At 63.8% G+C, this 27,272-nt stretch overlaps 1 protein-coding gene across 1 annotated transcript; it reads left to right on the top strand.

Moving 5' to 3' along the window:
* Positions 1 to 15,514: 15,514 nt before the first annotated feature.
* PLAUR (plasminogen activator, urokinase receptor) lies at positions 15,515 to 18,739 on the top strand. The gene is made up of 7 exons (XM_067545874.1): positions 15,515 to 15,607; positions 16,626 to 16,736; positions 16,853 to 17,003; positions 17,091 to 17,233; positions 17,402 to 17,539; positions 17,683 to 17,829; positions 18,079 to 18,739. The coding sequence occupies exons 1-7, from the start codon at positions 15,559 to 15,561 to the stop codon at positions 18,336 to 18,338; spliced, it is 999 nt and encodes a 332-aa protein (XP_067401975.1). The 5' UTR covers positions 15,515 to 15,558; the 3' UTR covers positions 18,339 to 18,739.
* Positions 18,740 to 27,272: the final 8,533 nt, after the last annotated feature.

The following is a 27,272-nucleotide window of genomic DNA, read 5'->3' as shown; positions in this document are numbered from 1 at the left end:
GGGGTGGTTTTCCTAACACATCTGCTCTACTTCCAGCAGCCGTTAAGTCAGGGCACTGCTCTGCTGGCCCAGGAATGGATGAGTCCTCAGGGCCAAGCTAGGAGGTCGCTCCCGTCCGTGGGCCCCCACTAGCAGCATAGCAGAGGGGGTTGGAAGGGATCTCGGGAGGTGTCTAGTCCAACCCCCTGCTCGGAGCAGGACCAGCTGCAACGAAATCATCCCAGCCAGGGTGTGTCAAGCCAGGCCTTAAAAACCTCTAAGGAGGGAGATTCCTGCACCTCTCTAGGTAACCCACCCCAGTGCTTCACCACCCTCCTGGGGGAAAACCTTTTCCTGATGTCCAACCTAGACCTGCCCCACTGCAACTTGAGACCGTTGCTCCTTGTTCTGTCATCTGCCACCACCAAGAACAGCCTAGCCCCATCCTCCCTGGAACCCCCTTTCAGGTAGTTGAAGGCTGCTATCAAATCCCCCCTCACTCTTCTCTTCTGCAGACTAAACAAGCCCAGTTCCCTCAGCCTCTCCTCATAAGTCCTGTGCTCCAGCCCCCTAATCATTTTCATTGCCCTCCGCTGGACTCCCTCCAATTTGTCCACATCCTTCCTGCAGCAGGGGGCCCCCCCTGCACTGGACATAATACTGCGGATGTGGCCTCAAAGGCCAAATAGACAGAAAGAATCACTTCCTTCAATCTGCTGCCAATGCTCCTCCTAATGCCGTCTGCTATGCTATTAGCCTTCCTGGCAACCAGGACACACTGCTGACTCATAGCCAGCTTCTCATCCGCTGTTACCCCCAGCTCCTTTTCTGCAGAACTGCTGCCTAGCTCGTCGGGCCCCAGTCTGTAGCTGTGCATGGGATTCTTCCGTCCTCTGTGCAGGACTCTGCACTTGTCCTGGTTGAACCTCAGCAGATTTCTTTTGGCCCAATCCTTCAATTTGTCTAGCTCACTCTGTTTCCTACCCCTGCCCTCCAGGGTATCTACCACTCTCCCCAGCTTAGTGTCATCCACATTCCTGGGAGGGGCTGGGACAACCCCTGGCTGTCTGCAGTGCTGGGCAGGTCGGAGCCAGGGGCCCAAGGCAGGTGCAGAGTGTAAACAGCAGGAATGGCGAGGGAGGAGGCAGAGCAGTTTCAGAGGAGAGTGTTTGAATTCTGCCGGTCCTGTGCTTCCAGAGCCGTGTGCCAGCACCAAGGCTGCTACCCTGGGGCCTGAACTCCCAAGGACTGAGCTGGCAGCTCAGACTGGAGCCCAGATCCTAGGGTCAGTTGGGGGGATTCATCCGACTCCAGTGCTATTTTTCGTGCCACTGCAATGCAGCCACCTCTAGGGAGGAACAATGGAAGGCAGCCAAGGGGAAGATGACCCACGCTCCTCGGGAAGCCTGCAATGGAACAACAGCTTTTACCGCCAGAGGGTGATTTCAACCAGGCAATAAATCATAACAGCAGAGGGACGAAATCTCAGACAGGGAGAAAGAACCGACTGTGGTGATTTAGTAGGAGACAGTCAATTTTTCAAGACTTTTGAGAAAGCCTTGACCCCATCCCCCCCGCTCTAACCACTAGCCCACACTCCCCTACCAGCTCTGGAGATAAGAATCCAGGCGTCCTGGCTCCTAGCTGCCCCCACTCTAACCACTAGCCCCCACTCCCCTCCCAGTGTCAGATAGAACCCAGGCGTCCTGCCCCCAGCCAGCTGGACTGGTCCCCATCTCTCCCATGCAGAGGGAGAACTCCGGTGACTCAGCCCGGTTCATAGAGCCCCGTGTCCTGCCCCAGTTTCAGTGACCTGGTGACAGGCCCCAGGCAGGGGTGAGGCTGGTATTGTTTGGCTCCGGCCAGGACGGCAGAGGTGGGGCACACCTGCTCCACGTGGGGCACAGACTCGTGCTGGGGATAGAAGGGCCAGCTGCCCTGGGAGGGGTGAGAGAACCCAGGAGTCCTGGCTCCCAGCCACCCCTGCTCTAACCCACTAGACGCCACTCCCCTCCCAGAGCAGGGGAGAGAACCCAGGTGTCCTCAATCTCAGCCACCCCCTGGCTTCTAACCACTGCCTGGTGGGATTACAGAGTAATGGAGCGGTCCTGAGGCAGGAGAACCCCTGAGATACCTGGGCTGGTTCCCACCAGCCTCCTTCGTGAGGTGGGGAGCCAGGACACCTGGGTTCTCTGCCCAGCTCTGAGAGGAGAGTGGTGTCTGGTGGGTTACAGCAGGGGGGCTGGGAGCCAGGACTCCTGGGTTATGTTCTTCCTCTTTCCCCATCTTTGTGTCTCGCTCTTTCCTTCCCTCCATCTCCAGATGGGGGGCCGGTTCCGACCCCCTGCGTTGCATTAAGGTGAGGTCACAACTCTGCCCCCTAGAAAGAGCGGAGGAGCAGACAGCAGCAGAGGGAGAAGGCCGGAGAGCGTCCCCACCCCTCTCTCCTTCCAGCCCTCACTCACGTTTTCCATCCCAGCCGCCCCACACCTTCCCCGGCCGGCCCGATTGGATTCCCCAAGCCTGAGCCATCCACCCAGCTCCCCTTTCTCCAGTGGGATGCGCCTGGCCTCCATCCCTTCCCCGCTGAGTCACAGGGCCACTGCCATGCGCCCCGCCCGCCCCGGGCCCTGTCTGGGCTCACATGCAGGGCGGCACTAATTACCCCCCCGGCCGTTCTAACAAGCCATTCGGCTTCATTGGCAAACAGGCAGCCGGGTGCCCAAGGTGAGTCTCCAATGTGGGCTGAGCTGGGTGGCACCCGCGGAGGGGCAGGGCCTGGCGTGGGTATTTAGGGGGTGATTACAGGCTGCTCTCGGGCTTGGCGGTGAAGGACAGACAGACACAGGACGGCTGCAAGGGGAACCCGATGATTCTCACCATGGCCAGGGCGCTGGGACTGATTCTGCTGCTGGCTCTGCTGGCTCCAGGTAAGAGAGCTGGTGAGGCAACTGGAACCGCTCAGAAGGGCTGAGCACAGGACGCCTGGGTTCAATTCCCAGCTCGAAGAGTGGCTGAGCCCTGGACGCCCCCGCCCGTGAGATGGGGCGAAGGATCCTGGCCTTGGTTGGATTGGAAGATCTTCTGGGGACGGCCTCTCTCTCGTGTGTCCGTGCAGCACCTGGCGTGATGAGACCCCCGATCTCTGTCCAGGGTCCGTGCAATGGGGCCCCTGATCTTTGTTCAGGGTCTGTACAGCACCCAGCGCGATGAGACCCCGATCCCTGTTCAAGGTCCATGCAGTGCCCAGTGCAACAGGGGCCTCAAACGTTTTATATGGTTGGGAGGGGAGGGATGAGAAATCCTCCCTGGCTTTGACAGGTCTGTGGGCCTGTAGGGGACTGGACTGGCGGTAGGGAGCAGAGATCAGGCTTCTGTCATGCGGGGTGCATGAAATACACTGTAGGGGGCATGATCCTGAATGGGGGGGCCAGTGGGGAGGGTCTGTGGGGCTGCAGGCGAAGGACCCCGGACTGCGCTGAGGACTAGCTGCTTGTTAAGCTCCCCGGTGCAGCTGTGTGGTTCGCCACGCCCCCGAACCTCAGCCAGGCACGAACCCCCCAGGGGCTTTAGGGGTGTCGGAGGGAGCTGAGCTGGGGGGACAATAAAGCCCGGTGCCGGGGGATCCCAAAGTGCTTGGGAAACTCTCGTGGCAAAACCCTTTGGGAATCGGCGCCGTGTGGATCCACCCCCCATAATGCAGGTGGGGAAACTGAGGTATGGGGCAGCTGTCCTGAAAGACCAGGGGAGGCACCAGACACTGACCAAGAGCTGGGGAGAGAACCCAGGCGTCTGGGCTCCCAGCCCCCTGGCTCTAACTGCTGGACCCCACTCCCCTCCCAGAGCCAGGGACAGAACTTATCCCATTCCCATGCCTCTGAGCCGGCCAGTCCCCGCCCCGCTCCCTGGGGTCAGATGAGAGCTGGAGCCCCCTAGCGGGGAAAGGCTCTGTGCCCCATTCCCTGCCCCCCAGAGCCAGCCAGTGCCCTGCCCTGGGGCGGGATCAGGGCCAGCGCCCCCCAGAGGGGAAAGGCCCCATTCCCTGAGCAGCGGGGGGGCGCTCTTGGGAGAACTGGAGAGAAACTCACCTCCACCCTCAGTGTCACCTGCCTAGGCTGGCTCTGGGGTTTGGGGGTGGCCACACCCTGGGAACAGGCTGGCCCAGATCCCCAGCGTCGGCTCGCACCCCTCAGGGGGTGAAACTGGTACCGGAGAGGAGGAGGAGGAGAGCTGGCAAACAGCCCCACGCCACTCCCAGTCCCTGGCCCTGGGGTCCTGCGTCTATCCTGGGCTCGTAGGAGAGGGGGGCTGGGATCCAGGACTCCTGGTAGTTAGGAGCTAGGGGAGGGGGGCTGGGATCCAGGACTCCTGGGTTCTATCCTGGCTCTGGGAGGGGGGTGGGGTCTAGTGGTTAGAGCAGGGGAGGGGCTGGGATCCAGGACTGCTGGGTTCCTGGCTCTGATGTCCTTCTCCCTCCCCGCTTCCCCACAGCGTCCTGCCTGCGGTGCAAGTCCTGCCAGGGGGAGTTTGGCTGCTCGGTGGAGACAGACGTGACGTGCGGCGAGGGCGAATCCAGCTGCCGGACAGCTGTGCGCAGCGCTGCCGTGTGTGAGTCCCGCACCGCCGGGGGGAGGCAGCCTTCCCTGGGGCGAGTCTGGGGACGGGGACTGGCTGGCGGGGGGGGGCAAGGTTACAGCAGGTCAAACATTAGATGCGATTGTATTACAGCTTGCAAAAGGGGGGGGCACTGGAGGTGCAGGGGGGGCGCAGAGACCTAGCTAAAATCAGGGGGCGTGATCTGGAGGGGGGACAACTGCCCCCTTGCCCCATAGTAAATGGTGTCCCTGGGGGGGGGGGAGGTTTTCAGCTGCAGGTGTGTCCTATGCAGGGTCCCTGGGGGGGGGGGTCAGGCCAGCACGTTCTCATCGGTGCCGGTGGTTTTTCACCCCCCCCCCCCCCCCCACAGCCTTCCTGCGCTTCCAGACGGTGTCCAAGGGCTGCGCCCGCCGATCGCGGCCGGACGAGGCGGTGGCGCTGAGCTCGCACCTGCTCGCCCTGTCCTACAGCGCCGTGCACTGCCCGCGGGACGGCTGCAACGACCAGCTCATCGTCGGTGAGAGCCCCCCGGATCCCCCCTCCCTGCACCCCACCGCCCCGCCCGCCCGCCTACAACCCGGCTCCCCTGCCCTCCGTGCCACCCACCTTGCCCTGCCCCCAGCCCACCTGCAGCCCTGCCCCCGTTCCCCCTGTCCTGCCCCACACCCAGCACATCCCCATTAGTCCTCCCACCCACACGAACCCCCAGAGCCACCAGTGCCCCACCCCCCAACTTAACCAGACCCCCCAACTTGCCTCCCGCCCTGCCCCCCACAGGTGAGCCTTGTCCCCACGCTGACCCCTCCCTTCTCTCCCCACAGCCCCTGAGCCAGCCCCCCCCAACCAGCTGCGCTGCCATGCCTGCACCTCCCAGGGCGAGTGGTGCCCCCCCTCTGCCCGCACCCAGCTGGGGTGCAGCGGGGCGCAGGACCAGTGCGTGGACCTGGACATCACCGGCACCCAGGGTAAGTGGGTGCAAAGGGGGGGATGGAGGAGGGAGGTGGTAGCTGCGGGAGGGGGTGAACCAGAGACGCTACAGTGGGGGAGTCGCACGTCCCTGACGTCTCCCCCCCCCCACACACATCCCAGGCGAGTTCACCAACATGAAGCTGAAGGGCTGCGCCAGCCTTCCACGCTGCCGGGATGGGCTGGGCTTCCACACGGGCTCCCGCGCCATCCACGCCCGCTGCTGCGATACGCCCCTCTGCAACCACCTGGACACAGGTAGCCACCTGGCGGCAGGATACCGGAGATGGGCCCACAGGGGCAGGAGGGGGCCAGATACCGGGCTAGATGATAGCGGGCTAGATGGCCCGCATATACCGGGTTAGATGGGCCCGCGGGGGTGGGAGGGGCGGGATACCGGCCCGGGGGCAGGACGGGGGTGGGGGGTGGGATACCGGGTTAGATGGGCCCGCGGGGGTGGGAGGGGCGGGATACCGGGTTAGATGGGCCCGCGGGGGTGGGAGGGGCGGGATACCGGGTTAGATGGGCCCGCGGGGGCGGGAGGGGCGGGATACCGGGTTAGATGGGCCCATGGGGGCGGGAGGGGCGGGATACCGGGTTAGATGGGCCCATGGGGGCAGGAGGGGCAGGATACCAGGTTAGATGGGCCCGCGGGGCTGGTCCAGGGGACAGGGAGTTGGTGGGGGTATCAGGCTGAGGCTCATGGATCCGATTCCCCCCCCCCACAGATTTCCACTTAGCGGCCGAGCCACACAACGGTCTCCATTGTTACAGTTGCGTGGACGAGGACGGAAACAGCTGCACCAGCAACTCGACCTCCACGGTACCCTGCACCGGGCACCACAACATGTGTCTGGAGGGGATCGGCCGCAGCCGCGCGGGTGAGCAGGGCGCGGCCGGGGCCTTTCCCCTCCCGGGGGCGCCGGCTCCCATCCGGCCTGGGGGCAGGGGACTGGCTGGCTCTGGGGGATGGGGAATGGGGCACGGGGCCTTTCCCTTCTAGGGGCGCCGCCGTGGTGTACCATGGTTCTCCCGCGCCTGGGGGCCAATACTTGCATTTGCACACCCCTCTCCCCCTGCTGGCAGCAGTGCCCCAAGGAGGGGGTTGTCTGCAGGCCCATTTCCCACTCTGCCCCCCGTCCCTTCCCCCCCTCCCCCCCCCGCTGTAGGGGTGGTGGGGAGCAGGAATGACAGGGGCAGATATCCCCAGACAGCCCGGCGGCAGGGGGAGGATGCTTCTTCCGCCTCCCCACAGGTAGCGGGAGCCCAGAGCCGCCAGCCGGCCTGAGCTGGGGTGGCGCAGCCGCCGGGGATGTCGAACCCCGACGGCCCCTGGCCGCCTGCGACAGTGGGGGGGCGGCTCCTCCTCCGAGGGCCCGGCCGATGCCCCGGCTCCCTCCCGCACGTCGGAATGCCAGGGGGGGGCCAACCCCAGTCCGGCCGGGGAACTGACTGGCCCTGGGGAACCCTGAGCTTTTGCCCTCCCGCCCGCAGGTGGCTCCTATTCCGTCCCGGTGACCTTCAAGGGCTGCGCCACCCCAGCCATGTGCCAGAGCTCCCTGCTGGCCCTGGTGCAGGAGCTGGACGACGCCGAGGTCTATTGCTGCACCGGGAGCCTCTGCAACACCCGCATCATGGATGGGCAGGTGGCCGAGGGGCGGCCCGGCCACCCCGCCCCCGCCAGCCTCCCCCACTCCCCCTCCCCAACTCCCGAGCCCGACTGCATCCTGGAGGAAGAGGAGGTGGATGCGGTCCCCGTCGCCGGGGGAGTCCCTGCATCGGCAGGGAGCCACGGCAACCGTGAGGCAGAGACCGTTGAGAGTTCCGAAGGGCGGGGCTGGGAGGATGGAGGGGACTCTGTTGCCAGGGGCCACCCCGTGTCGCATGCAGGAGGACAGGGCGTCACCCCGCACCCCAGCCACGTGGTGACAGGAGGCCACGGGGCCGCCTCCGCCGAAGGCCGCGACAACACCGGCTCCAGGGACGCCGTCGGGGCGCGAGAGGCCTTTTTGGAGAGCAACGCTGCACCATCGACGGGCGTCCCTCACCCCGGCTCAGCAGCTACAGGCAGCCCCGCTACCATCATCCTGGAGGGGAGCAGCCGCTCGGAGCCTGGCACTGGCGAGACACCAGAGGATGCCAAGGAGATTCCAGCCGGTGCCGGCCTGGCCCACACAGAGGACAAGGAAGAGGAGTGTGAGGAAGAAACGAATTACTCTGCCCGGGACCACATTAACGAAGAGACCTTTGTCTCTGCCAGCGGCACTGACTACCCCCGGCCGGAGCACGGTGACAGCGCCACCAAGTCACCATCCCACCTCGAGGCCACCACAGCTCTCAACGCCGGGGTCTTTGCTGCCGAAGGAGATGGCCGCGGCTCCGCCGGTTCCCCGTCCGAGGCCGGCAGCACCACGGCGAGATCCGGCGACGAGGTCTTTGCTGCCGACGGGGCTGGCCAGGGCGCCGCCAACTCATCGTCTCTCTTTGCCACCAGTGGCTCCGGCAGGAGCAACGCCACCGAAAGCCACGCCGGGGCAGCCGGAGAGAGCTTCGTGGCCGAGGGCGCCGCCACCTCGTCCCCTGACCGCCCGACCGCGGCTCCCGGCTCCCCCAGCGGCCGGACTGACGCCATCTTCCCCATCCTCTTGAGGCAGAATGAGAGCTTCTTCTCCGAGGGCAAGGAGGTGGGGTCCAGCCCAGCCAGCGCCGCCCCCGTTAGCCCCACCGGCAACGTACTGGCCGTGGGAGGAGCCCGGGTCGGGTCCCACCCAGGAAAGAACAAGACCCTCTGCACCAAGCGCCCGGGAGTGGCTCCTATCAACCATGGCCTGTCCTCCCGTGACAGCCTGGCTCAGGGCAGCCCCGCCCCGGAGACGGTTGCCAAGCCAGGGGGCTCTTTGGAACGCACCGAGGGTGACCGGGACTGGCCAACCATCTCCTTCCCCATCACTGTGGAAACACCCAACAGCTCCCTGCGAGATCCCCCTGGCAAGGCCAGTGCCCCGGGGCTAGAGGAGCGCATCGTGAAGAACACCAGCAGCTGGATCTACACCAACACCCCGGGGAAGCCACGTCCTCCCTACCCCAGCGGAGCCTTCGGCCTCAGCGGCCACCTGGGCCTCGTCACCCTCACCCTCCTGCTCGCGGTGCTGCTGCACTGAGCTCTGCGGGGAACCCAGGCGTCCGGGCTCCCCACCCCCACTGCTGTGACCCAGTAGATCCCACTCCACTCCCAGAGCTGTGGTTCCACCCATGAGCCACCACTGCTCAAGGAAAGCTGTTGCCGGTATCAGAGCAGGACGCAGGACACCTGAGTTCTTTGCGCTTGCGTGAGGGTGCGTCTGTGAAGGTGATGATGGCACCCCCTGCTGGCTGGAATCAAAACTGCTCTTCCTATGTGTCATAGACCCTATAGTGCTTGTGGCAGAGGGAGATTTCCCTTATAGAGCAGGGGCCTGGGAGCGCTGTAGTGGCTCCACTCTATAGGTAGATACGTATAGATTATATATAGTTGCAGAAGACCCTGGAATAGAGCCATTAACCCTTAAGACGCTGGAGGGTTTTTTTTAGTTTTTTTGCCTGTTAAAAGCCTGGATTGGGAGTGGGGGTGGGGGGGGGGTGCTACACAACACACACTGCATACACAGACACAACACTGCCAAAATGCACATAAATACAGCCGCACGGGCAGGCACACACACAAGCGCACACACACCCTGGGCAGGCATACCCAGACGCACGAAGATGACACACAAACACACACTGTTGTTCAATATTTTCATGGGTGATTTAGACAATGGCACAGAGCACACACTTATTCAGTCCGCAGACGATACCAAGCTGGGAGGGGTTGCAAGTGCTTTGGAGGGGAGGATCAGAATTCAGAAAGATCTGCACAAACTGGAGAATTGGTCTGAGGTAAATAGGATGAAAGTCAATCAGGACAAATGCAAAGTGCTCCGCAGAGGAAGGAACAAGCAGCTGCACATGTACACCATGGGAAGTGACTCCTAGGACGGAGTTCTGCGGGAAGGGATCTGGGGGCCATCGTGGACCACAAGCTAAATCTGACTCACCAGTGTAATGCTGTTGCCAAAAAAAGCGAACATGAGTCTGGGATGTGTTAGCAGCAGTGTTGTCAGCAAGACACGAGTTGTGATTCTTCCGCTCTGCTCCGCGTTCACGAGGCCTCAGCTGGGGATTGTGTCCGGTTCTGGGTGCCACTTTTCAGGAAAGATGTGGACAAAGTGGAGAGAGTCCAGCGAAGAGCAACAAAAACGATTAACGGGCTAGCAAACACGACCTCTGAAGCAAGAGTGAAAGACCTGGGTTGGTTTAGCCTGGAGAAGAGAGACGGAGAGGGGACGTGATAGCAGCTTTCGAGTACATATACGGTTGTTACGAGGAGGAGGGAGAAAAATTGTTCTTAACTTGTGAGGACAGGACAAGCCGCCATGGGCTTAAACTGCAGCGAGGCAGGTTGAGGTTGGACGTTAGGAAAAACTTCCTAGCTGGCGGCTTGTTAATCATGGAATAACTGGCCTGGGGAGGTTGTGGAATCTGTCACTGGAGATTTTTAAGAGCAGGTTAGACAAACATCCGGCGGGGCTGGTCTAGATCAGTGGTTCCCAACCTGTGGCCCAGGGGCCAAAAGTGGCTCGCGGGGGCTTTCAAAGTGGCCCTCAGTTCCTCACCTGCTGGCTGCAGAAGGGAGCTGCGGCCTAGGGACCCAGGCGGAGCACATTGCCACGGGGCTAAAAGACCGGTGCGGAGAAGGGAGCTGCGGCCTAGGGACCCAGGCGGAGCGCGTTGCCACGGGGCTAAAAGACCGGTGCGGGCTCCTTCCTGCAGCCCAGGGGACGGGAGATCAGCGCTGCCTCCCCCTGGCTATGGCAGGGAGCCCGGCAAAGCGCTCTGCCTGGGTCCACAGGCGCTGGGGTCCCTGCTGCAGCCAGAGGGAGGGGGGCACTGATCTCCCGCCCCCCTGGCTGTGGAAGGAAACCACTGCCGAGGGACCCAGGTGGAGCGCACGGGGCTACAGGACGCGTGTGGTTTCCCTGCTGCAGCCTCCTCGCTGAGCTCCTTCCGTTTGGCCGCAGGGGGCGGGGGGGGGGGGGGGGGGGCTGCTGGCGGAAACTGGCGGCTCTCCAGGGTTGTAAAAAAATACCAGTGGCCCTCGAGCCAAAAAGGTTGGGAACCCCTGGTCTAGGTATGACCTAGTCCTGCCGCGGGTGCCGGGGACAGGACTCGATGACCTCTTGCGGTCCCTTCCAGCCCTGTGATCCTATGGAAAACACACACACACACGCTATCCAAACACACACACACACACACACACGCATGCTATCCAAACACACACACACACACAAGGCAGGCCTGGCATGACACTCACCCCCTCAAACGCACACAAGGACAATTACACAACAGGCGTGTGCACACACAACCACCCACGCCCCATGCAAACACCCCCCAGACACACACACACACACACTTTATGTTTCTATTGCTACAAACGAAGTCTCTGAGGGATTAAATATTTATTCATGAGGAACTTTACCCTGGCAGGCGACAGCCCCTGGAGATGGGGGTGGGGGGGCCTCTCCCATTTGGCCCCCTGCCCCTTAGCACTCCCTGCTGGGATGGGTCCCATGGTTCATCCACTGCTCGGCTGCCAGTGGGGCCATTTATTGCTCTGGGGGGGTGGATTCCCCCCCCCCCCCCAGCATCATGCCGGCTGGTTCAGTGACCCTGAGTTGATACTTCCTTTCTTGCTGTGCCCCTCGAGCCCCCACGGCGCCCCCTGCCTGTAGGACACCCAATAAAAAGCTTTTCTTCCTACTCCTCCACTGCCTTCGTGTGACGGAGCCGGGGACGGGGAGAGGGTGGGTCCGTCCCTGCCACCTCCCTGCTCAGAGAGTCAGCCCCGCCCCCACTCTGAGCCCTGGGGTCTCCATCGTGCACCCCCCCCAGGTCCACTAACCCTGCCAGCGTGGGGCGCCCGGCCCCAGGGCGAGTCCCCTGCACTCCTGGACTCTGCCACTAGCAGGCGCCTGGGTCGTGGCAGGTTTGGGCCATCACGGCAGCTGCTAGGGGATTAGTGGCCCTGGCTGAGTTTCAGGGGATGGGAAGGTGGTTTAGGGGGTTCCCAGCCCAGGAGGCCCTGGAGTCCCCCCCCTTTTGCACCAGCAGATTGCGTCAGCTCTCCCTGAATCTCATTGGCAAGAGCTGGGTACACTAGCAGCCTGGCGGAGCACGATTGCTGAAGGGTTACCAGAAAGGCAGGAGTGGGGGGGGCTGTAAAGTGAACCCAGGCGTCCTGGCTCCTAGGCCCCTCCCTGCTCTACCCACTAGACCTCACTCCCCTCCCAGAGCCAGGGGTAGAACCCAGGCATCCTGGCTCCTAGACCCACTAGCCAGAGCCAGGGATAGAACCCATCCTGGCTCCTAGGCTCTACCCACTCCTGAGCTCCCAGCCCTGGCTCCCAGCCCCGCCCCCTGCTCTGATCCACTCAGTCCCTGCAGCTGGCACGTGGAGCCGGGATGTGAGTCGCTGGGGCTGGGCCGTGCCAGGAGAATTCCTGGGATTCCTGGGAGAGGCAGGGAGGACCCCCCCCTCCCGCCGTCCCCCTGCTCCGTATGGGGCACGGCTGTGGCTCAGCACCTGTGCCCGTCTGCTCACCCCACAAGGCGGGGGGTGATGCCAGCTGGCGCACTGCAGGGGCTGCCCGGGGTGGGGGGGCAGAGGGCTGTAGCGGCTTCCTGGGTGTGTGGGGGGGGGCAGCAGGCACAGAGCATGTGGGGAGAGGACACCTGGGGGTCCCAGGCAGCAGGGAGGGGGCTGGCACTGGCAGGGAGAGGCAGAGATTGGGGGGCCCAGAAGGGGAGATGCCGGGGGACAGGGGAGGAGCCCCAGGGGGGCCGAAATAAGGAGGCTGCCCCCCATCCTTGGCACCTCACCTGGGTCCCCCGGGTGGGGCGGCCTGTGTGTAATACATGGCGTGGGGCAGAGGTCACCTCAGGAATTCCCGGTGACGCAGGGCTGAGCTGGGTTTCGGGGAGGGGAGGGGCCTCTTTTGCGGGTGAGACGTCAGCCCTGGGGGGGGGGGGGGAACCCAGGCGTCCTGGCTCCCAGCCCTCCCTGCTTTGAGCCACTAGACCCCCCTCCCCTCACTCCCCAGAGCTGGGGACAGAACCCAGGCGTCCTGGCTCCCAGCCCCCCCCCCCCCCGATCTAGCCCACTAGACCCCCATCCCCCCCCAGAGCTGGGGACAGAACCCAGGCGTCCCGGCTCCCCGCCCCCCCGCTCAAACCACTCGCAGACTAGACGCATTAGGAGGTTACTTTACCCCGTGCTCGGCGCTTCCTTCTGCTTTCCTATCACTGCCGCTTCGTGGGGACGCACATCCCGTGTGCCCTAGACCTGGGGGGTGGAAATGGGACAGGACGGTTCGCTGCGGGGGGGGGAGGGGTGTCTAAGTTCCCGTTTGCTTCAGTACTTCACCAATCCTGGTCCTGCTGCCCCGGGGGGGGGGGCCTGTGTGGCCAGGTGGGGGGGGGGCAGGACGTCAGACTGGGCTGCAGGACACCTGGGTTCTTTTCCCAGCTCTTCCATACCTCCCCCTGCAACCAAGAGCAAAATGCAGTCTTGCTCCATGCCTCAGTTTCCCCATCTGTACAAGGGAGAGAATGAGCCTTCCTGTGTCCCTGCAGTGCCCGGCATGGTGGAGGGGCCCTGAGCTCAGTCGGGGCGGGGGAGGGCTGTGCAGTGTCCGGCACGATAGGGGCCCCAATCCCATTGGGGATCTATGCTGGGGTTCAACCATCCCAAGTCACGTCCCTCTCACTGTTTTCAGGCCCTGCTCTGTCTATGGTGCCCCTCACCCTGGCACCTGGCCCCCACCCTCACCCGTCTCGCCCATGGGTGTCACCGAAGCGCCAACCCCCCCCCCCCCCCATTGAACTCAAAGGCCTGAGCAACACAGCGGAGAAAACCCCTCAAGGTTAAAGACTCATCAGCCTTTGGCTCTGCTGGGGGGCAGCTCCCCATGCACTTTCCTCCGGCCACCAGGCCAGTCCCCAGCGAGCCGGACGGGGATCATGGGACAGCTGGGCCGGGGGTTAAAGTCCATCCTCGCTGGTCATTAAACCCACATTGGGCAAGCGACAAGCAAACAGCAGCCCCCTAACCGTGTCCTTGTGGGGCTGGGGGTTGGGGTGGGGAGGAGTTTGTCCAGCTCAGGAAGGGGAAGTGGTTTGAGGTATTGTTGCCCAATTTCCACTCCCGGTTCTGCTGAAGGCCGCCTGGCATTTTTCTTCGTAAAACAAATGTGTGTGTGTGCGACAGAGAGAGCGAGAACTCGGTGTGTGTCTCTGGCCCCGCGTGTGGGTGTGAGCGATCTCTCGCTTGCTCCAGCTGCGGGGGCCGGGGGTGTCTGGCCCTGAATTTCTTCCATAAAAGTCCTGCTGAAATTACTTCCATTTCGCAAGCTACTGGGGGAATTCTGTGAACACAAACATGTGTCACACACGCGCGCACGCGCACACTCACACACAAACACGCACACACACTCACAAACACACACTCACACACACACACAGAGCTCACCAATGCCAAGGCCAGAGGGACCCTTGTAACCATCTGGCCTGACCTCAGTGGCGTAGGGAGGGTCTCCAACGCTGGGGGGTCCAAGCCTTCATTTGCGCCCCCCCAGATGTCACCTCCCCCCCACCCAGCGAGGGGCAGGAAGGGTCCCGGCACCAGCCCCCCCCTCCTCCCCAGCTGCCCTAGGGAGAGAGGGTCTGTATCTACGGGGAGGGGGTCGTGAGGCTTGGGGGGGGGTGCAAATCCTGGCTTGACTCTGCTGCCCCCCCGCCCCCCGCACTTACCCGGAACGTGGTGCCCACATCTCCTGCTGCAGCCTGGCGCTGGCTGGGACAGGGCAGCCTCCCCCCCTCCCTTTCCCTCCCCCCCTATCTGGGGCAGGGGCCAAGCCGGCCCTTCACCACACACGGGGGTCGCTCAGAGTCTCCTGGCTCCCCGCCTCCTGCACGTCGTGCAGGGCCGCCCGGCGCCCCCACACAGCCCGGCACCCCCCCAGCCCAGTGTCCCCCAGCCCAGCACCCCCAAGCGCAGCCCCTGGGGCCTGCCCCTCCCCTTGCTACACCACTGCCTGAGCTGCTCTAACGCAGGCCAGAGAACATTCCCCCTCCCCCCCCCCGAACCAGACAGAGAACCCAGGAGTCCTGGCTCCCACCCCCCACACCCAACCACTCGGACTGTGGTGCTGTAACAGGGCATCGCCCCAGGACTCGGTGCCCCATACAGGTCTGTGGGGTGTGTTGGGGGCCCCTCTTCCCACTGCACCCTGGCCCCCGGGGAGGGAGCCGGGCTAGAAAGCCCAGACCCTTCAGCTCCCCAGCAAGCAGCAGTAGTAGAGCTTTTATCCTCCGCCGGCATTGGCCACAAGGGGGTGACATGGCGCAGGGTCATCACCCCACTCAGGGCCATCTAGCCCACCCTGCCACCCCCATAGCCCTATAGCCTGCCACCCCCCAGGAGCCCCCTGCCCCCAAATCCCTCTGGATGGAAACACCCCTCAGGGTAACCCCCAGCCCCCCCACCCCAGGGCCCCCCAACTATTGATCCCACCGGGACCCACTTCCTGCCAATGCTCTAACCACCCCCCCAAGAGCCTCCCAAGGTGACTCCCCAACCAGCCCCCCCCCTCCAGGGGCCCCCCAGCACCCCGCCCCCCAGCACCCCCTCCTGTTTATCCCCCAGCCCCGTGCTCCAACCCACCTCCCCCTAACACGCCCCAGCGGGACCCCCCGGCTCCCCCAGCGGATGTCCCCAGCCTGGCTCAGCCGCCGCGGGGGGAGTGTCCCGGCTGGGGGGGCGGGGAGTGACCCGGGCGGGGGGGCGGCGGGGGAGAGGCTCTTAAGGCAGCCCCGGCGCCGGGCGCGCAGACAGAGCAGCCCGGAGCGGCCGGGTCAGCGTCGCAGGGTCGAGGCCGGGCCATGGAGTCGCTGTGCGGCTGCGTCCTGCTGGCGGCGCTGCTGAGCCAAGGTAGCGGGCGGGGAACCGGCTCCAGGCCAGGGAGAAGCGGGCGGGGCTGGGAGCGGGAGCCCGGACGCCTGGGTTCTCTCTCCAGCTGGGGGAGGGGGGGCGCGGGGTCTCGTGGTTGGAGCAGGGGGAGGGGAGGGGGGGCGCGGTGTCTCGTGGTGAGAGCGGGGCCGGGAGCCCGGACGCCTGGGTTCTCGCTACAGCGGGGGGGGGGGGGCGCGGGGTCTAGTGGTTAGAGCAGGGGGGCTGGGAGCCCGGACGCCTGGGTTCTCTCTCCGGGGGGGAGAGGGCGGGCGCGGTGTCTCGTGGTGAGAGCGGGGCCGGGAGCCCGGACGCCTGGGTTCTCTCTCCAGCGGGGGGGGTCTAGGGGTTAGAGCAGGGGGGCCGGGAGCCCGGACGCCTGGGTTCTCGCTACAGCGGGGGGGGGGGGGCGCGGGGTCTAGTGGTTAGAGCAGGGGGGGCTGGGAGCCCGGACGCCTGGGTTCTCTCTCCAGGTGGGAGAGGGGGGGCGCGGTGTCTCGTGGTGAGAGCGGGGCCGGGAGCCTGGACGCCTGGGTTCTCTCTCCAGCGGGGGGGGGTCTAGTGGTTAGAGCAGGGGGGCCGGGAGCCCGGACGCCTGGGTTCTCGCTACAGCTGGGGGGGGGGGCGCGGGGTCTAGTGGTTAGAGCAGGGGGGCTGGGATCCCGGACGCCTGGGTTCTCTCTCCAGGTGGGGGAGGGGGGCGCGGTGTCTCGTGGTGAGAGCGGGGCCGGGAGCCCAGACGCCTGAGTTCTCTCTCCAGCTGGGGGGGTCGCGGGGTCTCGTGGTTAGAGCGGGGGGCGGAGGGCTGGGAGCCCCGGACGCCTGGGTTCTCTCTCCAGCTGAGGGGGGGCGCAGTGTCTAGGGGTTAGAGCGGGGCCGGGAGCCCGGACGCCTGGGTTCTCGCTCCAGCTGGGGGGCGCGGGGTCTAGTGGTTGGAGCAGGGGGGCTGGGAGCCCGGACGCCTGGGTTCTGTTCTTACCCCCTGCGTCTCTCCGCCCAGCGGCTGCCCTGCGCTGCTACTCGTGTGACGGGGACAGGAGCTGCCGGGACACGGAGCAGTGCGGGGAGCAGCAGGACCGGTGTCGCACGACTTCCCTCACCACGCTCGCCGGTGAGTGCCAGCCCGTGCCCCCCACTCCCGGCCCGCAGCCCCGGCCAGCCCTGCCCCGGGCTCCCCCCCTCCCCCAGCCCTGCCGGTGGCGCTGACTCTCTCCTTTCCCCTGCCAGGCTCCGGCACCTCGGAGCGGATCCAGAAGGGCTGCGACGTGGCGGGGAAACCCAACAACTCCCTCGCCTTCTACTCCCACGAGCAGGTGGTGCTGCTGGCGGAGGAGCACTGCGCTACCGACCTCTGCAACCAGGGGGCGCCCCAGGGTCAGTCCGTAGAACCAGAGGGGGTCATGCGGGGTCATTGCCCTCCCGGGTGCCTTTGCCCCCTGCTCACCCCTTCTCTCTCCCCCCACAGCCCGGGCCTCCGTCCCCCCCACACCCACCTGGAGTGCCTCTCCTGCTTGTCCTCCGACCACTCCTGCTCCAGCCCCCCCGTGCTGCGGTGCCTGAACCCCCGGGACCAGTGCATGGACATCACCGCCATCTCCATGCCTGAAGGTGAGCAGCGACCCGCCCCCAGGCTCCCTCCACCCCCCACAAAAGGGGCTCAGGCCCCAGCCACTTTGCTGGACACCACCGAGTCAGCCGGCCCCTGGAGCTGGATGGGGGCCGGTGCCCCCTTAAAGGCGACAGGCCCCGTGTCATCCCTGCGCGCTCTCTCCCCAGAGTTTCCCCAGGACGAGCAGCGCATGAAAGGCTGCGGGCAGATCTCGGGGTGCCAGGAGCCCCTGGGCTTCCACAACCAGGACAGCTTCTACCTGCTGCAGTGCTGTAACTCCAGCCTGTGTAACAACGACACCCGAGGTAAGCCGGGGGGCTGCCGGTCGGGAGTGAGGGGCACCGGCAGAGCTGGGGGGAGCCCGGGGCTGGGCTGGCAGGGGGCTGTGGGTCGGGGCTGTGGGCTGGGTTTTGGGGCTGCCAGGTGATCCATGCTGGTTTCCCCTCAGATTACCAAGAATCCCGCCTGCCCCTGAACGGGGTCACCTGCTATGCCTGTGAAGGGAACTCCAGCCACGGCTGTGCCCCAGAAAACATCACCCCACTGCAGTGCCAGGGGCCCATGACCCACTGCATGGAGGCTGTGGGGAGCCACGGTGAGTAGCCGCAAGGGGGGCGCCGTGCCACAGGGGGCAGGGCGGGGGTTCGGCGGGAGGCACTGGGCACGGGGTGGGGGTCACGGCAGTGGGTGCCATGCTGTGAGGGGGTGGGGCGGGGGTTCGGCGGGGGCACTGTGCCCAAGGGGGCAGGGCAGGGCAGGGTGGGGGCTCAGCGGGGGGCTCTGGGGCCGGGGGCTCAGCAAGGGGCTGGCCCCGGGCTGTGTCTCACTCCTGCTATCCCCCCAGAGCTGGCGGGGCCGGGCGCGGTGCTGAAGGGCTGCGCCTCCCCGGCTTGGTGCGACGCCCCCTACACCTCCGTCTACAAGCGCCTGGCCGGGATCCAGGCCCGCTGCTGCCGCGGCAACTTCTGCAACAGCTGGATCCAGGACGGCTCCCTGCCCCCAGCCAGGAGGAGTCGGGCCGGCCATCGGCTCGCGGCCCAGCCAGCCCTGCTCTACGGCGCCGCCCTCCTGGCTGCGCTCGTTCTGCTGCCCAACAGCTCCTAACCCCCCGTGGGGAGGCAGAGCAAGGGGGCGGGGCTGGGAGCCCGGATTCCTGGGTTCTATCCCTGACTCTGGGAGGGAAGCAGGGTCTAGTGGTTAGAGCGGGTGGGGGATGGGAGCCAAGACAGCTGGGTTCTATCCCCGGCCCTGGGAGGAGAGTCTACTGGTTAGATCAGGGGCTGGGAGGCCAGTGCTGGTGTTTTCCCCACCTCACGACTTCCCTCCTGACCCTCTTGCCCTGAAGCCCTGGCATAGCTCCGTGGACTTGAAGGTCTCTAATTTATTTTCCCGTGGTGCCCTGGCCTGTCCGACTCAACTCTCGCTGGGGTCCCCCCGGGGGGGTCCCCACCCAGCTGCTGGCAGCTGACAGGCCCTGCCGTGTTTCGTTGTTGTTATTATTATTATTTATGGTTGTTATTTCGTTAATAAACGTGATTGTGTTGTAATTCCCTCCCTGCTGGGCTGCCTGCAGGGCCTGTGTGGCTCAGAGAATTGGGGGGCTGAGGGGGGCTGGGCGGTGGGAGTGGGGGGCAGGGAGGGTCCTGGAGTACAGAGTGGGGGTAGCACCATAAGGCACCTGGATTCCCCTCGGTTTCTGCTGACATCAACCCTGGGGAAGGGCGAAGACGCCGGCTCTGGGGCCGTGGGTGTGACTGGGGGTTGCGGGTGTTTGTGTGACACTTCCCCCCCCCCCCAGCCACCACAGCGCAAGCAAACACACACACAAAACCTCACGCACCACATGACACGCTGCGGCTGCGTTGTATTGCACGTTTGTGGTGCTGTGCATTTGACTGTGTTGTGAGGGAGTTTTTGTATATTGTGAGTGTTTGCGTTATATTGTGAGAGTGTGTGTTTGATTGTCATAGTGTTTATGTGTTGTGTGAGTGTGTGTGTGTTGTGTGAGTGTGTGTGTGGCAGTTTGATTGTGTTGTATTGTGTGCATTATATTGTGAATCTGTGTGTTTGATTGTGGCTGTGTTTGTGTTATATTGCATGTGTGTTGTGTTACGAGTGTGTTTGTGGCTTTGATTGTGTGGTAGCATGAGTGTGTTTGTTAGAGGTTGTGAGTGGGGGCGGGTTGTGCAGGAGGCATTGTGTGTTGGAATTCATGGTGTTTTTCTCTGAGTGGATTTTGTGTGTATCGTTGTGGGTGTGTGCATTTGTGAGTTCTGTTTGTTCTGTGTGTATGTATTCAGCAGGGCAGGTGTGATCGTGTGTGTTGTGTGTGATGATCTCCCTCCTGAAAATCCATGTGTGTGTGTGCATGTGGTTGTGCATCTGCAAGAGGTTGAGGCTTAGGGGGTGTGGGTGTGCATTTAGGCATGTGTGTGTGTGTAGCTCTGTAGATGGGGGGGCAGGTTGTCAGTTTGGTACAGTGTCTGTTTCTCTGCCGAGTGTGTAGTTATGCTGGGTGTGAGTGTGTCTGTCCTGAATTTGTCTGTCCGTCCCTGCCACCCCCCACTGGAGAAAGTGAGACCTGCTCTGAGTGTGTGTGTGTCCCAGCCATGACCCACCCTGTCCACAAATTCAGGCCTACCCCCTAGGCCTCACTCCCATCCCAGAGCTGGGGAGAGAACCCAGGAGTCCCGGCTCCCAGCCCCCCTGTTCTCAGCCATAGGGGCCTGGGGCACCAGGCAGGCCTGACGTTTCTGATATAGCCTGACCCTGCTGATCCCAGAAGGGGACCCGGCCTGTGGGTGGGAAGTGGGAGCTAGTGGTTAGAGCTGGGGGGGCTGGAATCAGGAGTCCCGGGTTCTCTCCCTGGCTCGGGAGGGAGTGTTGGGGAAGGATGATCTAGGGTATGGGCTGTGCAGCGTGAGGGGAGGATCCCTGAGAGCAGCATAACCAGGGCGGGGGGTGGAATTGGCGTGTAGTGTTGCTGATGCAGCTGAAATTCATGGAGGGGGGAGACAGAGACAGACGGGCGGCCCCTCTTGTCCTGCCCAAGGTGATTTCTCCAACCTCCTTTTCATCCAGATGACCCAGGTTTCCTGCTTCTCCCGGGCCGCAGAGCAGGGTGAGTTACACCCTCCCGTCATCTTCTGCTCTGGGAACCTCTCTAATGGGCACTATCGGAGAGGGTAGCCAGGTGACGGGTCCCTGTATAACCAGTCCCTGCGCCCCACCCCAGAGGCAGCCGTGTCCCCCCAGAGGTGGCTGCATCTCAGCACCGGATGAGGGGTCCCTGTATAATCAGCCCCCCTGTGCTCCACCCCAGAGATGGCTGCATCCCAGTGCTGGATGAGGGGTCCCTATAAAACCAGTCCTCACGCCCCACCCAGAGGCAGCTGCGTCTCAGTGCCAGGCGAGGGATTCCTGGGCTGGGTGGCGTCAATCTCAGAGCTGTGCGGAGGTTCTTTGTTTGTGTCCGGGGGTGGCCGCTCGGTTCTCCAGGGCTTTACCAAGACACAGGGGCTGTTGAGACACCCCTGGGGCGAGGTGATTCCGGCTCCCCGCTTGCATCAGCCATCGTTGGGAAAGGTGCAGTGAAGCAACGCGCAAGTGACCCAGCATCACCAGTCTAGCAATAAACAATAAACGGGAGGGCAGCGTGTGTGTGTGTCTGTGTGTTGCTGTAGTTTTGTGTCGCGCCTGTTGTGCGGCTCAGTGTAGCAGTATTTCATCTTCATGTGATGGCAGCACTGGACCAAAATCGGGGTTGACTTGTGCCAGACGCCACGGGGATCTTGTGACCGAGATCGGGGCCCCCCTGGTGCCGGGCACTGCCTGGACACGGAGGAGACAGTCCCTGCCCCGGCTGAGATCAAGTCCCTGTTGTGCCCGGAGCGGCCCAGACACAGCCAGAGTCAATCCCTGCGGTGAAGGCCTTACACCCCTCAAGGATCTTTCTCCCCATTTCACAGATGGGAAGACAGAGCCCCAGAGCAGGGTGGCGACAGGTTCTAGGTCCCCTGGGTGTCAGCAGTGGAGCTGGGGCGAGAACCCAGGCGTCCCACGGCCCAGCCATCAGTGCAAGACCCACCTCTCCTGGGTGTTTGGGCCTGTCATATTTTTTCATAGCTTTCACAGGCCGGACAGAAACACCGTGAGCCCCTCGTCCCGCCTCCTGGCTCGCCCGAGCCAGAGACCTGCCCCAAAACTGTCCCTGTGGGAGCCAGCGCGGAGCTTTGCTCTGCCATTTATCACCAGCCTGCTTGAATTGTGGGCCCCAGAACCGGGCCCGCCATTGGTTGCTCAATTCAACGCTGGCTTGCGCCGTGCCCCGGCCCCGGCAGGATTCCCCGCACCCCCGGCCCGTGCGCAGCTCCCGGCGTGTTTCAAAGCGGGCAGCACAAACCCCAGGTGTTTTACCCGGGAAATGTCGACGGCGGCTTTGTTCTGTTCTGAATTTCCCCTGACTTTGCCCGCCGCTGGTGTGTGATTGTGCATGTGTGTGCATGCTTGATTGTGTGTGTGCATCTGTGTGTGTGTGTGTGTGTGTGTGTGGGATTCCCGTGTATGTCTCACCCCCACCCCTCCCTGCCCTCAGGCCTGGATTCCCCGGCCTGTTGCCCACCCAGATGCTGAGAGACGGGAACCCCTGTCCCCCCCCAGGCCAGATAACCAGCTGAACCCCCAACCCCCCCTCCCAGCATGAGGGACGGGGACTAGGGTGGAGAACAGGGAGGAAATTGGGCATGGGGGCTGTCTCTGGGGCACCCCACATCCTGTGCCTGGGTCCCCCCCATCTCCAGCCAGGGCCACTGTGGCCCGGGTTGCCCAACGGGCTCCTTGCACCATAGTGCGGAAGCAGCGCCATGCTGCAATCCCTCTGAGCCGTGCGGTGGGAAGGGGGGGGGCCTATAAATTAGAGGCTGCCCCCCCTCCGCCCTCGGACACAGCTGCACGGATCCCAGGGGATCGGTACGGCTCCAGCAGCTGGGCTCTCTGGGGTATGGGGGACCCTGGGATGGGGCACGGGGCGCCGGTGGCTGCACTGCTGGGAATCCTGGCAACGGTTCTGCTGATCCCAGGTACCAACGGGCAGGAGTCCTGGGTTCTCTGTGAGGGGCGTGGGGTCTAGTGGTTAGAGCAGGGGGGCTGTGCTCCCAGGTTCTATCCTGGCGCTGGGAGGGGTGTGGGGTTGGGGAGGGGCTGTGCACCAGGACGCCTGGGTTCTCTCCACAGCTCTGGGAGGGGAGTGGGTTCTAGTGGCTAGTGGGGGGCTGGGAGCCAGGACTCCTGGGTTCTATCCTGGTGCTGGGAGGGGCGTGGGGTCGGGGAGGGGCTGTGCACCAGGACTCCTGGGTTCTATCCCTGGGCCTGGGAGGGGAGGGGCGCGAAGGGGTGAGGGGGGGCTGGGAGCCGGGACTCACCCTGCCTAGGGGCCGGTGGGCACAGCCTGTGGTGTTCTTGTTTCTCTGGCTAGGGCAACGCCTCGGTTGTGAGTACACGTGACGAATTCTAGCTACACAACACAGCTCGCCTCGCTCACCACACCAACCACTAACACACACACAGAGGGACCAACACAACATAACGTGCACACACAGAAACACACAAAACAAAGCACGGCTCCTCTCTTCCAGCAGAGGGCAGCAGACACACACACACACACACACACACACACACACCTTCACCCCCCCCCCCCCCACTCCTCCCGTGTCTGTGTCTCCCCACAGAGGCCAGCTCCCTGCACTGTCACAGCTACGACTCCATCCTGCACCATGACCAGGGGGGCAAACTCCTCTACGGCATCGTCACCCCCAACAACACCGAGGCCTGCACCCCACCCCAGAGCGCCTGCATGGAGGCATTCGTCACTCTCAGCGCAGGTAACATCCCCGCAGGGCAGGGAGGCCAGATACCAGGCTAGATGGGCCCATGGGGCAGGGAGGGGGCAGGATACCAGGCTAGATGGGCCCAGGGGGTGATCCAGGGGGCAGGGAGGAGGCAGGATACCGGGCTAGATGGGCCTGTGGGGCTGATCCCAGGAGGTCTCCAGAGATGGGCCCCTGCAAGGTGAGGGTCTGTGGAACTCCCTGCCACTCTCTTCACCTGCCCTTGGCATGGCTCTTTCTCCCCAGGGAGCACGTCGCTGACTCTGATCCACAGGGGGTGCAGTGATGGGCACCCCAAGGGAGGGACCAAACCCCAGGCTCCACCCAACGGGTTCCTTCGTGTCCGGGTCCACGTCCGCTACTGCCACTCTGACCTGTGCAACGCCAAGGAGACGGGTCCGGAGAGCCCTAGCCAGGGCCCAGGTAACAGGAACGGGGCCCGGGGCCTTCCCTTTCTAGGGGCGCCAGCTCCCATCCAGCCCGGCTGGCTCCAGGGGGGCAGGGAATTCGGCCCGGGGACTTTCCCCTCCAGGGGGCGCCAGTTCTGATCCATGTCTCGTTGCAGCTCCAGCACCCAGCGGCTCCACCCAGTGCTACGCCGGCCTGAGCCTGGACCCCCAGCCCCACACTCTGGAGCAGGTGACATGCGACGGGGCCGACGCCCGCTGCTACCATGGCAACGGCACCCTCGTAGCAGGTGGGTGGGGAGCTGTGGGGTGACGCTGGGCTTTGTACCCTGCCAACGCTGGCTGCCCCAGCTGTCCCGGGGGTGCACTGCTCCCCCCCCCCCCCAGTGACCCAGCCGGCCCCACGGGCTGGGGCATGGCCTGCATCAAGGCACTGCCTCTGTCTCCCCATGGGACCCTGCTCCTGCCCCATTGGCTGCCCCATTGCACTCTAGGAGGTTGCCAAGACAACCGACCCTTTGCTGTGGACCTCTCAGTGGCTTCCCCCATTGCACCCTGGGAAGGCTGGCATGATGCTCCTCTCCCATGATACCCAACGGCTGCCCCATTGCATTCTGGGAAGGTCACCATGATGCCCTTCTCCCACGGCACCCAATGGTCACCCCATTGCACCCTGGGAAAGTTGGCATGATGCTCCTCTCCCATGGGGCCCAACGGCTGCCCCACTGCACTCTGGGAAGGTTACCATGACAACCACCCCTTTGCCGTGGACCTCTCAATGGCTGCCCCGTTGCACCCTGGGAGGGTCCACACGATGCCCCTCTCCCATAGCTGGCAATGGTTGCCCTGTTGCACCCTGGGAAGGTCGGCGTCCCTCACTCACACGTCCCCCTTGCGCCCCCAGGGAAGCTCGTGGTGCCCATCTTCGTCTGGCAGTGCCAGGCCCCGTCCTGCGCCGCGCCGCCCAGCCGTCACTTCGGCCCCGCACAGCTCAGCCTGGCCGGTGCCTGCTGCTCCGGCAGCTACTGCAACGGGCTGGGGGACCTGGCCCAGTCCCCCCCCTTCCTCGAGAAATCCCGCAGCCGCACGGGTCCCGGCTATGAGCCCCTCAGCAGCACCCTGGCCGGCAGGGCCTGGAAGGACCACAAACACCCCCGCCCCGTCAACGGCACGGCGGCTCCCGGCCTGACCCGCACCGCCTACGACGACCACAGCACGGAGCCGCCCGACCCCAGCCACGACTACATCGACGATACCGACCCGACCCGGCCCGGCCACAAGGGGGGCACACGTCCCAGCGCCCGGCCCCGCCCGCGCCCCACCGAGCCTGGCGGGAAAAACGGCCACCCCAAGCACACCGTCCGCCCCGACCACAAGAAGCCCTGGGCCCACGGCTCCCAGGCACCCCTACGCTTCTGCCCCCTGCTGGTGATGCTGGCGATAGCCCGCCTGGGGCTGTGAGGGGGGCTGGGAGCCAGGACTCCTGGGTTCTCTCCCCAGCTCTTCGTAGCTATGAGCAAGTCCCTTCCCCCACCCCCCTGCATGCTTCAGGTTCCCCACATTTAAAGGGAGGGCTCCCAGTGGTGGGGGGTCGGCTCCATGTGAGGCGCCCCATTTCCCTGCATCGCTGCTGCGGGTTTCGGTCCCATTAACCCTTTGTGGGCCCCTGCCCTGCGCTCTCCCCAGCCTCTCTGGCCTTAATAAAGTCTCTTACCCACAAATCCTTGCATCTTTCGGGGCAGGAATCCTGGTACCGACGAATGGGGCCGCTGGCCCGGGACGTGTCATGTGGTTCTGTAACCCCAGCCCGGTTCTGTTTAGATCCACCACTAGGGGCACCCTAAACCCTCCTGCCCCAGCTCCTGCCCCTTCAGGTGCCCCATCGGAGGGGCTACGCCAGCCCCTCTCTGGCGCTGATGGAACCACCCCCACCCCAGCCCACCACAGTCTGGGGGAAGGGAGGTAATCAGGGTCCCCCCTCCTCCCATTTGTTAATATGGTGAGAAAAAAGGCAGGGCCCTTTCAATGTGGATCAGAACGAAAAATGGAACCCAGGCGTCCGGGATTCCATTCTGACCCTCTTCCGGCTTCTCACCAGACCTCCCCCCCCCCTTCAGCTGATACACAGCTGCCCTGCCCCAGAGGGGCCACGTCTCAGCACCGGGCACGGGGTCCCTGTATAAACAGCCCCTGTGCCCACCCCAGAGGTGGCTGCATTTCAGCACCAGGTGAGGAATCCCTGTCTGGCCAGGCCCATGGGGGATGATGCCCCACATGCTGCAGAGAGAGCAGGTTCAGCCCAGCCTGGCTGGGCACCAGAAGCCAGGCCCGGGGGGACGGGGGGCAGAGGAAGAGTGGGAGCAGGAGGAAGCAGCCACACCCGGTCAGTCCCCTCACCCTGCCCTACTGCTCACACTCGGGCTGTGACCGCAGAGCGGGGCTCCGGGATCCCCCATCAGAGACACCCTCACCCAGCCGAGCCTCCCTCCGGACCCCACACGCCCACCGTGGCCCGCGGCAGGCGCAGGGCGGGGGAGCTGGGCCTGCCCCAGCTCTGGTGTCAACGCGCCTCAGATAAGGTACTGGAGGGCACAATAGAGCCCAAAAGCGATGAGGGCTGGGAGCCAGGACCCCTGGGTTCTCCTGGCGCTGGGAGGGAGGTGTAATTTCATCTAATGATTGGCAGGAGGCCAAAGCTGGGGTGTCGTCCGCCCAATGACAGTGGGGGGTGGCGGCGGAGCACGTCCCTCTGTCACACAATGACACAACCCCGCCCCCAGAGTCGGGGGGCATCGGGGGGCCCTGCTACCGACCCCTGTGTCATGACAGGCCCTTGCCCCCAAGCCCAGCAGGATCCCAGGAGCCTGGTGACCCCCACCTGCTCCACAGGAACTAAACGACTCCCTCCACGACCCCCTCACCCACCCGCCCTGGCTCTCCTGCTGCAGCCACAGGGAAATCAACGACGGCTCCTTCACCCGCGTCACCCACCCCACCGCGCCCTGCTGGCTGGAGCACCGCACCTGCATGGAGGGCATCAGCACGGGACCCCAGGGCTTCTCCCCGAACCCTTCTGGAACCAGACATCCGGGGAGCTGCTGAGCCAGAGTAGGGTGGGCCCGGCACTGGGGGAGGGAACGTGGCAGAGCCCCTGGGGGCAGGGAACGTCTGATCCTTTAACTGCTACAGAATTACTCCCCATGTACACTGGGATTATGCCCCATTGGCATTACTACTAGTTTACTCCAGAGTTACTCTCAATTTACACTGGAGTTACTCCTGATTTGCAATTGTGTTACTCTCAGGTTACTCCTGATTTGCAATTGACTCACTCCCAGTTTACACAAGAGTTACTCTCAATCTTCACGGGAGCTGATCCTCATTTATACCAGGGCTACTCTCCATTTACATTGGAATTACTCTGCATTTACTCCAGAGTTACTTGCTATTTACAAAGGAATAATCTTGACTTGTACTGGTTTTATTCCTGATTTACTCCATCATTATGCCCAATTTAAACCAGAGAGAGTCCTGCATTACACTTATTATCCCTTATTGCTCAGTGGATTTACTTTCAATTTTACCCTGGCATTACTCCTAATTCACTACACTCACTCTGTTTTTACAGAAGAGGTACTTCCAACTCACGTCAGAATTGCTCCAGATTTACAGTGGAGTTACTCTGCTTTCAAACTGGAGTGACTCCTGAGTTACTCCTGGTTTCCAGATCTCAATTACCCTGACTG

This window comes from Emydura macquarii, unplaced genomic scaffold (assembly GCF_026122565.2).
Source record: "Emydura macquarii macquarii isolate MOO-44397 ecotype Brisbane River unplaced genomic scaffold, CSIRO-AGI_Emac_v2 contig_1113, whole genome shotgun sequence".
Classification (NCBI taxonomy): Eukaryota; Metazoa; Chordata; order Testudines; family Chelidae; genus Emydura; species Emydura macquarii.
Note: the sequence above shows the minus strand (reverse complement) of the source record. Positions and strands in the feature narration are given on the sequence as shown.